The 13520-nt window shown below is 40.9% G+C and overlaps 1 protein-coding gene across 4 annotated transcripts; it reads right to left on the bottom strand.

The window, feature by feature from the left end:
* Positions 1–6006: 6006 nt before the first annotated feature.
* On the bottom strand, positions 6007–10929 carry LOC125437488 (transcription cofactor HES-6-like). 4 transcript variants are annotated; one of them, XM_048505058.1, is made up of 4 exons: positions 10740–10929; positions 9380–9475; positions 8961–9039; positions 6007–6715 (listed from the first exon to the last, which is right to left on the bottom strand). In XM_048505058.1, the coding sequence occupies exons 1-4, from the start codon at positions 10812–10814 to the stop codon at positions 6321–6323; spliced, it is 645 nt and encodes a 214-aa protein (XP_048361015.1). In that variant the 5' UTR covers positions 10815–10929; the 3' UTR covers positions 6007–6320. The 4 variants fall into 4 exon arrangements, with proteins under 4 accessions (XP_048361015.1, XP_048361016.1, XP_048361017.1 ...); XM_048505059.1 differs by having other exon boundaries at positions 6007–6712; XM_048505060.1 differs by having other exon boundaries at positions 8961–9036.
* Between the last annotated feature and the right edge of the window lie 2591 nt (positions 10930–13520).

Raw genomic sequence — 13520 nt, 5'->3', positions numbered from 1 at the left:
TTGTGTAAAGAAAGTGGTAGTCCACAAAGAACAAGGAAATCAGAATAGTAGCTGGTAATACAACAACATTTTAGAATTGCGCCTCTAGACTAAGGCACGGAGCTTACCAGAAAAAGGGAGCTCCCAGAAATATCTGTGGGCTATGATTAAATTGAAAATCTTCACTAAAGGAAGCAATATAAAAACTTAAAGGACCCGAAGGGGGAAAATGCAAACAACTGTGCTAATGAGTGCATGCCTATTGAGGGAGTTGTGCTGTATGTGCTTCAACTTGAGAACACCCATGTTCTTGAATGAATATTCATGTTGCTAAATATGCCTTGACATCAGGGTGTGGAACTTGGAAGGAAACTAGCCCCTTTAGGAACTGTGCCAGAACTCCCTCTCCTGGTATTGAATAGCTAACTGCAGATTTCGAGAAAGGCTTTGTGGACGGTCTGCTGACATTCCTGTCCAGAAACAACAGGTCCTTCTACCACAGTGCAGAGCAAGTGGTATAATACTGTGGGATCCTGAGACTCACACACATACATGTGCAGGCACCCCTCCACACCCTTTTGTGCACGCACAAACACACCATTAGAGAAATTTAGAATAATTTTGAAATGCATTTTAGATTCTATCAACCTGCACGTGCTTCCAAAGACGATATGCATCTAGCCTCAAACTCTATATAATTTTTAGAGCTCAGTATAATCCTGTTAAAGCTGGTTCCAAATTCAGGAAAGTGATATTTTTGAAATCTAAGAACCCTATTGAGGAATATGCTACGTTATTGACATGTACTGCAGTAGCTAGCAGTAGCTAGCCTACGTTATTGACATGTACTGCAGTAGCTAGCCTTTGTAGTCAGCAAATCAATACTGTGCTGTATTCCAAATCCGTGTTGTTAGTTTGTGATCAAATATTCCCTGGTTCAATGAACCTGCTATATGAACACATTACCATAATCCTGTTGTGCAAGTACCAACACAGCTGCCTGACTCTGACATGTACAACATTCAGGCAAGATGAGAAAATAACTAGAATTCTTGCCATCTCCTATACTTACAAGCTTTTATAAAACAGAGATTGTTTTAAACTTTTACTGCAACCATCCACAATACTACTTGGAAGTAGTTCATACTGAAGTCAATGGTAGACTTTTCAACTTTTTCATATTTTAAACACAGTGTAGGAAATTGCTCTTTTGGTTATTTATCTTTTTAAAATTAACAGTCTGCTGGTTTTGAAATAAGTAGAAGACAGACTATTAGACATTTTAGGAGGCAACAGACAGCGGGTAGAACATGGCCACAAGCAATATGCCATCATGAAGAGGGTGGAATCAATCCTTAGCATGAGAACTGGGAATGTAACAATCATGTCCTTTTTCACTGAAATATTAATAATTCCATATTCTATCATAAGCAAGGTGTCAATGAAACAATTCTAATGAAACTAAAGAGATTTATTTCCATATATTTGCCCTGGTTTACTGAGGTTGATGCACCTTCAGTGCATACATTTCCACCCTAGAATGAGACTCGCCCATGCTAAAGGGTGCTGTACACACACAAAGGGTCACAGTCACCTAGCATCTGTTTCAGATATATGGGGGGGTATTTCTGGTCCATATTACTATGGGTGATTCCACACAGGCCAAATGTAATGGGTTAAGGGATGTGTAAAAAGCATTATGGGGGAGAAGTTCCCACAGAACTTGCCCTCCAAATGCTTCTAACCCATTATATTTGGCTGAACCCATGTTAAAAGAAAGTTGCTAAATTAGCAACTTTTCCCTTTCAACCTGAGTTTCAGTTGCTTCCTGCTTGCCTGTGTGAACTATGGCAAGCAGGAAGCATTCTATTTCCCTTCCCGCCCTTTCATCCACTATTATGGTTGATTCCCCTGATGGCCACCATTAGAGTGGATTCTCTAGACAGCATATTGTGCTGATAAGTGAGGGGGGGGGATTCTTGGGTGTGCAGTTTGCAGAGAAACACAGTGTTTCCTGTGCAAACTGTGCTGCCTCCTGGTGCCGGGATCCCAGCAATCCTGGATGGCCCCTGCACCCACTGTGCAACCAGCGGCATAGGCAACTCAGGTTCATTTAACCTGTTTTGTGTTGCCTGTACAGAATCAGCTCATGATAGAAAGCCAATGTGATGTAGTGGTTAGAGTCCTGGAATAGCATCTGGAAGACCTCACTTTGCAACCCCACGTAGAAACTTGCTTGGTGACTTTGGGTGAGTCGCTCTCTCAGCCTAACATACTTCACAGGGTTGTTTTTGCAAGGATAAAGTGGAGGAGAAGAGGACAAAGTTACAAGCTGTCTTAGATCCCCATTAGCAGGGGAAAAGCCATGCACAATTAACTAACTAACTAAATGATTCAGATTTTGGTATCCAGATAGAAACCTGAAGAGCTCAGCTTAACAGGAGCTAGTCAGATTTTGAATGCTAAGAAGGGTCAGCCACAGTCAGTACGTAGTGGGATACCAGCAAGGAAGACGAGTCGCTTTGCAGAGGCAGGCAATGGCAACCCACCTCTGCTCATCACTTGCCTGGAACAGCCTGTGGATGAGGTTACCATGAATTGGCTGAAACTTGATGGTTTCTCCTTCTTGGATTTAGACTTTTCATCTTTCTGTCAGAGTTGATGGTTTCATCCCTGTTGTGGTGCACTTACATATTTGCTTGCATATGTGAACACACCACTGCATGTGGACAGCCTGCCGCCACAGTTGCGCAGCAGTGAAGTGTGAGCAACTCTTTCAGGATCAGAGGAGTATAAAGTAAACAAGTGGCCTCTAATAGCAAATTGGATGGGGCTGTTGCCAAGGCAAAGAGCAGCCAAATGGGGCCACCTACAGACAAAAGGAAATTACTGCATGTACAGGGAAATACACAAATATTCAGTAACATCTTTGTTTACAATTTTAAAAAATCAAAAGAACAGTGATGTCTGAGGTTGTTCATTGCCCTCTACCAGGCAGCACATAATGTTCAAGAAAGACATGGAATATTGATTTTAGGGGGGGGGGGGGGGGCAGCTCAGAAATTAGTCCATTTGTGTATCTTCTGGACAAAACTTATCTTTTCCCTTTTTGATACTCTTCCAATCTGTGAAGGATTCAAAAATATAACCTTGGAGTATTCTGGTACAGGAGAAGTTTTTTTTTTTTTAAAAGGTCCCTGAATGTGCATATAACCGGCATACTCCTTGCAGTTTAGCCAACAGCATATTGTGCAAACAGTCCTTAGACTTGGGGCGGGGGAGAGGGGAAGGGGAGGGGAGGGGGAGGTGAATTTAAACTTCCCTCCCCTTTCAAACAAAAATACACATTTGTAAATATTATTTAGTACCTTTATATGCCACCATTTCTCCAAGGAACTGGAGGCAGTGAACTTGATTCTACCTTCCTCCATTTTATCCTGGCAATAACCCCCTGAAGTGAGATAGGCAGGGAGACAGAGTGATTATTCAAGATCATCCAGAGATTTTAATGGCTGAATGGACACTAAACTTGAGTGTTCTGGTCTGAATCTGGCACATTAACTATTACACACAAACACACGCCCCATTGGCTTTTATCTTAGCCTCAAAGCCACAGTGTGATACTTCGGAATATGTGCCTTCCAATTCAAAATCAGAGAATCTGAAAATCTCCCTCGCACAAACGCGCCAGGAGCTTGTCTTTTGAAAGTTCTGTAGTAGCAACTGGATTTTGCATCAGCAACATGACCATTCCAACAGAGGAATGGCTACTCCTGTGGCATTTTTACACTCAGCCGGCCTCATGGTCTGCTTGCAATTTTATTTTTATAAAAAGAAAAGGAAGGAAAAGTTCCATCCGCTTGCAGCAAATGTGTATTCCTATGTGTTCAACTGTGTTTCAACAGCTGTACATTGGGTCACCTAGCCTAAGGGCTAAAATAAGTCAACATGTGAAAATGATTTGTCCCCCCTACTTCTAAGCAGCCAAATGAGGCTGCTGATTGGATCAGGGGAGCAACAGTGTAGGAGAATCTTTCCCTCCTCCCCCCTCCCTGCCACATACCTGATCTAAAAATCTCACACTACTGAAACTGGTCAGCCCAGTAATGGAAAACCTAGAAGCAATATTCAGGAACCTTCACCCCCTTCCCCTCTTCCCGAAACTGATAGTTGTTTCAGGAGGACGGTGGTGCCAGGGGAAATGATTAAGTCCCCCCTTTGTCTACTGCTTCTTCCCAAATTCAATTAGCAGCCCCATATAGCAAATCTGAGGTGAAGAAAAAAATAGAGCTCCGATCAGTTTTCTTTTTCGACCGTCTCTTTAGGCCCTTTCTTCTGATCCTCTCTGTACCTTTCCCTGTATGTTCAGTTAGCACTTTACTGCAGGGACGTGTCTTTTTTTAAAAAAAAAAAAACTTTGTATAAAGCAGTGATGGCGAACCTATGGCACGGGTGCCAGAGGTGGCACTCAGAGCCCTCTCTGTGGGCACTCGCAAACAGAGTCGCCCCCCCTCCCCACACACACACATCTAGGCTGGCCTGGGCTGCTGGGCTCGATTATTAGCATTAAACATAAGATTATTAGCATTAAACCTAGTTTTAGGGAAGCAGTGTAGATAACCCTGTTAAATGCTGTTAAACTGATTTTCATGCGAAGAACTAAGGAGACTAGCTGATCCTTTACCTGGGGAGGCTAAGCTCGGTTGTTGGCAGCGATGGAGCTTGCGTCTGAAAGTAAACTCCCTCCCTAGGGTAGTGATTCACCCATTGGAAGAGTTCCACCATTGTGTTAAAGCAAAGCCACCGACTACCACCAAGCTTACTCCCGAGTAACGACGTCTCGAAATGTTTTTTCTACACTAAAACCTCAGTATTCAGGTTAAATTGCCGTGCTGGCACTTTGCGATAAATAAGTGGGTTCTGGGTTGCCATTTGGGCACTCGGTCTCGAAAAGGTTCGCTATCACTGGTATAAAGCAATTAGTTTATACAGAAATATGAACAAAAATAATACTGATTAGAGTTGCAAAGATTTTTCATTTTTCAGTAGGATGATGGTGCCTCTTATTGGATACTTGAGTAGCAGAAATTTAGCAGATGCAAAGTTTTGCAAGATAATGATGCAGTGATTTAAAAAAAAAAAGGTTCGCCCACTGGTTTCTGGATGGTCACAGAAGCCATGCCAGAGCAAAGATGTTTGCTAGATTAAGTCTGTTAGAAGACTTATGTCTGGTGAACTTATTTCTGGTGGACTAAGTCTTCTAACAGACTTAATCCACCAAGGAATCCATGCATGGCAAACAGGAAGGGGAATCATAGGGACACATCCACTAACTACATAAGATCTGGGTCAAGCTTCTTGTTCCCCTTCCTATTGAAGATATTTAAGCTTGGATGTGACCGGAGGCATGAGAAGTAGAGATACAAGAGAAAAAAAAAGGTGGGGACACCCAGTCTTTCCAGATCTTCATGAAACAAATCAGTGTGCCCATAATTAGACAACAGGTTTGGAGGAGGGAGGGTACACACTTTATTAATTAGGACGCAAAGTGTTTGTTTAAAGTGCTCCCTCTCTTCTCTTTAGTTTAACGGAAAAGAACTTCTAATTGCTTTCCAGTTGCAGAACCATAGCAATCAAACGCACAATACTAAGTTCAGAGGATCCAGCTGTTGCTAGGAAATACGTGTGCTATATTGAATTGTTTCAGGGGCTTTATTTAATAAAATTGCCACTGTAAATTAACATAGCAGCTCATTACCCCCCTCCCACCCATCTTCCACCAATGACTAAAGTATAGTTATAAAATCCAAACAGGCCCTGTAATTTTTTGTCTTGGATCAACTTTGTATATGTGTGTTTGTGTATGCAATCCTGCACATGGAAATTCTTCCCCCTCCCCACCCCCACTTTGGCATTTTACACTAAAGCGACAGAATCAGCATCCCCTGCTACCTTCTATTTGGGGGGGGGGGGGGATGATATTTAAGAAGAAATTTAGAAATGTAGCTGAATGAATCAAGCCAAAAGTTGTTGGGAGTTTTTTTTTAATTAAGCAGTTGTTAATTATTTTAATAGCATACAAAAGTATATTATTTAAGTCATGTAAACTAAAGAGCCAAAGAGAGGATTCTATAAAATAATTTAGATGCATTAAATAAATACAAAATAATAGCAGCCTTCTATAATTCAGGCTACATAGAGGTTTACTTCGGCTTGAAGTACCCTGGTCTTTAGTACACCTACAGGAGCAGGCTTGCTCCAAAAAGTGTTTTAAAGAGGCATATCTATAAGATACATATAAGAGGGTCTAAAATTAGAAGTAAGGTTTCTCCGAGACATTTTTACCATGGTCTCCACATGTCTAACGACCCCATGCTAGCACCATTATATGGAAAATGGCTTGGGGATGACAACTCGTGCTGACTACAACGTGAGGGTGGTTGTAGCTGAAACGGCTTTTTCAACTCTTGTTTCTCTTCAGCAGAGTAGAACCGACTTTGAGCCTGGCTGGGCCCTGTTGTGCTCCCCTTGCTACTCCCATGGGTAGACCTCAAGCCTGCCTTGCAAGTTTCCTCTCTAGATCTCGGCAAAGACTTCAGCAAGTGCTTCAACAGGCGAGCTCCAAGGGTCTTGTCCATCCACTCACAGGTCAGAAGGAGATTGTGGACCTCATGCATACATTGAATGTATCCCGTGCTGTATCTCTGCTGAGCTTCCAAGCCCAATGTGGAATCTGCTGGATGAGAACAGGAGATGGGTTTCCGTCACTGAAGAAAACACAGTCCCTAATGCTCAGAATGTGATAGTTACCCTGCAAAATCAGGCTCAAGTATCTTATTGGACTGATCCTTTCTCCATTTAAGTTGACATAGTTTTGAAGCTATTAAAACATTTTTGGTCAGAAATCTTCACAACTGTAGCTGCTCTGTAAAGCATTAACAGAAGTTTCAAATGATTTGCATAATATTAGTAAAATCAAACTCAAATATGGTTTGTTGGTTCATAGTGCACTGGAGTTTCACAGGCTGGTGTTTATAGTATTGACTTGGGAGAAGGTAGAAATATTTTCATATGTCTCCATGTGTTCACTGAATTGCATTAGTTATGTCTTTGTTCCCTTTCATATGCAGACTCGGTACCATGGGAGTCACACTCCTGTGGCACAATCTGTCTTTCATAAAGCCACATGGCTGCTGTACCACTAAGTTCCAACAACACAGTGGCTATACCCAAGCCTCCTCACTTGGGGTATCAAGTACCTGGGGAAAAAATGACTACATGAAATATATAAATTACAAAAGATACTGAGAACACATTCTCTGTATTACAATACAGAGTTCAGTATATTGCAGATTCATTTCTATTCATACAACTTTCCATTGACCTCAGTTACAGGCCAGTTCAATAATCTTGGCAGTAACATTTCATACAATATGTTGTTTGCTAGTACAAACTGGATTATATTCTTAGTTTTGGTAAAATGTCTTATTGATCTCTGTTCAATAAAATAACACATATTTTAACGCAGTCTGTCGTATTGGTTAGAGTGCTGGACTAGGATTTGGGATACCCAAGTTCAGATTCCAACTCTGTCATGCTAACTTGATGGGAGACTTTAGGCAAGCTAGTCGTCTACCTCACAGGATTATTATGAGGGAACAGTGGAGTTGAGCAGAATGATACAAGCTGCTTTGGGCCCCCACTGAGTGGAAAGGTAAGGCATAACTATAAATAAATGCTCAGTGCTTTGTTACTCAAATATTTATCAATTTCTCATAGTAAACTTTTACTGTATCATGTAGGGTGTTGTGGTATTTAAGGGTTTCTTGTTTTCACAGTGCTATATAATGTTAACATTACCTAAGTTCATATATTTAAGCAACCTTTTTTAAAAAAATAGTTTGACTCACAGCATGTAGCTTTAGGGCCTTATCCATTTTAGCCGCCGCTGCTAAAATTGTTTAAATATGAATTCTGTCTACATTTATAGCAGTGTAAGCTTACAGGAATTACCTCTGAAACATGCCCATGCAAACTATATATTATTGGCTGGTGATTGCTATACTTTCTCTATGTGGCACTCATGGACAACAGGACACCCTATCAGGCCTTTTGTGGCACCCACCTGTGAACTTGAGGAAAGTGGGCAAGGCCTTTTCCTAGCAAGCTCTGTGTAGGAAAAGCTCCTCCTACCTCAGCTCAAAGCCCGCCAGCTAGACAGCAGGGCCAGCCTATTGCCCAATCACCTGATTATTATGCCCAGCCCCCTCTCACAACTCTAAAGATGGCCACGGGCTCAATAAGGGCCAGCCTTTACTACATTCTCTTGGCACCGAAATTAGTTTCCATATAGCACTGGGATTTATATATGTAAAAAAAGGGTGTGTTTTTTTAAAAAAGGATTGTTTGGTTTCATTAAAAATGTGGTTCCATAAACAAAAAATATTGTTGCAGCCAAGCTGTTATCAGGATCTTTGGCATCTTTAAAACTTAAGGGCTATAGTAAATCTTTCTCTGAAACCAGCAGTAACATTCCCATCAGTTTCAATGGAAAGTGGACCCCTCCCCTCATTTTTTAAAGATTCGTATAATGTTTCAGCGGTGGTACATCCGTTCAGCAGCTTTCTTTCCCCTTGGATTGTACTTGTACTCAAAAGCTCAAACGGGATATGAACAAGGCAAGTATTTTACAAAAGCAGAAAAACTAGCTCATATTCACTTGTCAAGTAGGACTACACCACGTTTTGCACCAACTTGCAAAAACAAATGGTGTGAAGTGGTGTGAAATTACATTTTATGTACATATGACTGCAAAAGCTGGACGTAAATTAGGAGAATATCATGTTAAGGGAAAGGGAAGTTCTTTCCTACACTAACGTTTGAACAGCTTTCCCCATTTTATTGAATACAAGAGTTGTTCAGATTTGAATAAACGTTTCAGACACAAAGGAGGGAGCTAAATAAACCATGTAGGTACTCACCCATAATTTTGCTGTTTTGGATGTTCTGGAGATGCTTGACTGTCATTTCAAGGATATCTGCTTTTTCAAGTTTAGACTGCTAGTTAAAAAGGAAACAGCAAACTAGATCAGGAATCTTTTGCATTAGAAAACAAAAACAAAAAACTGAGACTAGTGGAAAGATGCCAGCGTCCAGGTGGGACTTGGGGATCCCCTGGAATTACAGCTCATCTCCAGACTACAAAAATTAGTTTTCTGGAGAAAATGGAAGCTTGGGAGGGTGAACTCTAAGGCATGGCACCCTACTGAGGTCTCTTTCCTCCCCACGTTCCACCTCCAAATCTGCAGGAGTTTCCCAACATGGATCTGGCCACCCTAAGCTGGGGAATGGGAGTTGGGTAAAGACTGAGAATAGATGTATATTAAAAATCTGTACTTACATCAAGCTGAAAAGCTCCAACAACCGTCTCTTTGAGCTGGTCCAAACAGTTATTAATCCTTTCCCTTCGTTTTCGTTCAATCAAAGGTTTTCTTAACTGCAATGATTAACAGGTGAATGTTAGGAATACGTTGTTCTGCTTCAAGGTCATGATCCTCCTTTGGGCACACAGAGGTCTTTCTTAGGAAACAATATAGTCTTTTATAGGTCTTTTATTTCTTAAAACTAGATCAGTTTCCTATGTGATAGCAAGTAGTTCATTGGCACTGTGCCACTGTGTGATAGAAACACTGTATAGTTCTCTATAAAAACACTCTATAGTCCTCACTATGTGGTAACCATGATACCACTGACTGACTTAGCAGAAACACAGATACCTGAGTGTTTCTCTCAAATGCACAGCCCCATCTAGCAACACAGAGTAGTCCCAACAATCCAGTCACAAAGGAAAAAGAACAGACGTAAGGACAATTCTACTAAGTTTATTTGTACAGATATCTTGCAAAAACTCTCCTTAAAATTGATCATGTGAGGCACTTTTCCATCACCTTGTGTTTATTAATCACTTGGAATGTCTCAAACCACTTTCCATCACCTTGTGTTTATTAATCACTTGGAATGTCTCAAACCACTTATTCCAGTCACTTATTCCAAACCACTTATTCCAGAGACTTTTTGCAGCTGTATTTCTTTCCATCATTGCACTAGGGACTGTGATAGGCAGCTTACGAATCCCATAGACCCAGTGTTGCAAGACTTTTCACTACTGAAGTAGTATTATTTCATTTTAATCACAATCTGCTTTTTGGAAACTGGGCTGTAAGTCTAGATGTATTTTTTGACAAATGAGTGCATAACATACACACAATCAGAGCTTATATACATGTCACATTTTCTACCAACTGCTCTACAGACAACCAGATGTCAGCTAGTTTAAACAATGCCTGTGAGTCACTCCATAAGGGTCATTTGCCAGGAGGTTGCTTCTAGTAAAGCAGATTGATTTTTTTTTTGCTAGTCAAGTCACAGCCCTCTTATAGCAATCCATAGTATTTTCAAGGCAAGAAACAGTAAGGGGTGGTTTGCCAATGGCTGTCTCTGCATCATGACATTTCTTGGTGATTTTCCATCCAAACACTGATCAGATCAGGTTCGACTAGGCAATCCAGGTCAGGACTAGAATGAATATACCTGAATGTAAAAATCACAAAACCCAACTTTGCTTAAGGTTTAACTTCCTCCGATTACACACAGTCAGTCAGTGTTTGCACTTATTTATTTAACAACAAGAAAATCTTTGTAATAGCTTTTATTAGAAGTAACCAAATTAACACAAGCCATGTATACAAAATGTGACATACCTTCCTTTCCTCTTTGGTGCTGGAAAGTTTCTGTATGTTGCTGCTGTTGCCGCTCGCCACAGTTGTGGCAGTCATTGCAATCCACCTCGCCTGCCCCAAGGCTTAAGTGAGAAAGTGAGGGGGGGGAGGCCTTTGACAGCTGGCCGCTCCCCTTGCCTTCTGAGGGCTTTGTCATACATTAGTGCTGCGCTCTGCTTGCATTTATATCCTGATATTAGCATGTGAATGAGAGCACTCCTTGGCTGGCCCTCTTTTCCCACAGGAGGGGTTAGGACCAGAGGCTTGTGGCCATCAATCAAGGCTGACAGGTCACTACTTTTGAATGGTCAAATCACACACAAACACACAGCTTCCAAAGAGTGACAGATGTCCAGCCTCTACAAAGCTTTGCTTGGCAGTAATCTTTTGTTACCAAGGCAACACAAAGTGAGAGCTCTCACTAGAGGTTACACGGCTCCTTGCTCAATTGGCATCGATTCCCAGGGAGAAACAATCAGTCGACACACACCTGGGCGATCGGGGCTAGTGGTTTTGTTAACTTCTTGCACAAAATGACACTTCTCATCTTCACACCTCACCTCACTTACTCTAATTCTTCCACCCTCATGTATTAAGAAGTAAAAGATATCCGGTGTTATACTTTTCACAGCACACAGACCTTAGTAGCCTTCAAACTGTAGGTTCCTTCAATGCCCCATCAGTTGCAACCATTTGTGAATTGTCCACAGAACTTTTTCTTTAGTGGATTAGTTGGCAGATTTTGCACCTTATGTGACTCTGATCTTCAGCACCTTTTTGTTTTCTGGATGTCTGGATGTCTGAGGGACAGGTGGTGTCCCAATTCCATATAGCCTGTGCCTTCTACCTCACTGCTCTTTGTTTACATACTAATAGGTATATTTTTACAAGATTTATTGCTTTTGAGTTATTGTTTATTCATTGATATTCTGTCTTTCTCCCAAATGGGAAAGAACTTCATTTTAGCTCAACTTTCTCACGGAATTCAAGGCAGATTACAACCAATGGTGTAGGAACAGTACAATAAACTAAATTAGAAAATGCACTAATAAAGCAACAATATTGGAGAAACAATGCAGTGAGACATGAAATTACATTATGTGGTAATGGAGCAGGGTTAAAGATGGATCACAAAATTCAAACAATGTCAAAAACAATATAATATATATAATTAAGACTACCTTAAGTTCCACAGATACTACTTCAACTACAACTTTGTTCAGCATAAACCAAACCATCCTGAACCATTCCAATTCCAATTCCAAAGCCTTTATTGGCATTATAAACTACAGAGTTAGTAGAAAAGTAGAAAAGAGGCATTTATCTACTAACTGAGACATTAAAACATTAAAATGCATTAAAACATTAAATACATTAAATACATTAAAACAATGTTAAACGTTCACAACCACGCCTTGTAAACCGCACACATATAAATTAATTAACCATTACTACTATGTAGACAATGATTGCGCCTGACCAAATAGTGCCTCAAAAAACTTGCAACATTCTCACATACAAGATCACAGGACCCATTGAGTAGAAAGTTCATCACAGATGGTAACCTGACAGCGTTTGAGCTCTCTACCAATGGACAACGGATGTTTACATGGAAGCCGGATTATGGAGCTTCATTATTGGACACTCAATAATTTTTTTTGAGTACATGTTGAACCGTCTCAACAACTGACCATGTTACATTGACATAACCTGTTCTCATATGGAGTGTTATTATACCTGCCAAGAGTCATAGCGTTAGGAGTAGAGCATTAAAAGCGAGCCAAAGTGTACACTCTCGTTGTTTTGGGGTTGCACAGAAGATGTACAGATACGTTTTGGCTACAGTAATCTGATCGGACAATTCCCAAAGGCCTGTAGGGGAACTGAAAGCTTTTTTCCCCCCTCCTGCAACATTCTCGAAGTTTCTCTACGTTCCAACTTCGGAAAACAACAGATTTAATTTTCATTTATGAAGAATTCTGATGGCGAAGACATAGTTTGGAACTGAGAGATTCAGCTGTTAAAGCCCATGTTGATTAAGTTTCTTATCTATGTCAATGCCAAGCCATTTCACAGATGTAGATTCTGATAAGAGTTGATGTATACAGAAACTATTAATGGGTCTGGGCTCAAAATGAATTTAGGGTCCAAGTGCTTAAGATACTCTTGTCCATGCCATCAGTTCCAGCTACTATTTTGTGTCCCAGTTTCTGCTCTGCATAGGGTGTCATATGGGACACACCTTGGTGACCCTAAAATTCTTCGCAAAAAGTATCCTGTACCTGACTCATAAGGTGATTTAATTTGAGGGAACCATATTGGGGCTCCATATAATAGTTGAGGGATTATCTTTGCATTGAAGATTTTCAGTGCAGCGGGGACAAATTGGTGTCCTTTAGAGTAGAAAAATCGGAGAATCGCTGCAGCATTCACCCTAGCTTTGTTCTCTGCTTGTTTGCTGTGAGGGACCCAAGATAGGTTGTAACTGAATAGGAGCCCTAGATATCTAAACTGACTTACTTGCTCTAGGACATGGTTGTTCACTTTCCAGCTACATTTACACCTAGATTTTGCAAAGATCATGACTTTGGACTTGTCATAGTTAAGCGTCAGCTTATTTACATGACAGTATTCTGCACTGCAGTTTAGTAGGCGTTTTAAGCCTACTTGGGAATAGGACAAGAGAACAGCGTCGTCTGCATAAAGCAGGGTGGATATATGCAGCGAGCCTAAGCGTGGTGAACCATTCCAATTTATACATTC

The sequence above is a fragment of the Sphaerodactylus townsendi genome, linkage group LG08, assembly GCF_021028975.2.
Source record: "Sphaerodactylus townsendi isolate TG3544 linkage group LG08, MPM_Stown_v2.3, whole genome shotgun sequence".
Lineage (NCBI taxonomy): Eukaryota > Metazoa > Chordata > Lepidosauria > Squamata > Sphaerodactylidae > Sphaerodactylus > Sphaerodactylus townsendi.
Note: the sequence above shows the minus strand (reverse complement) of the source record. Positions and strands in the feature narration are given on the sequence as shown.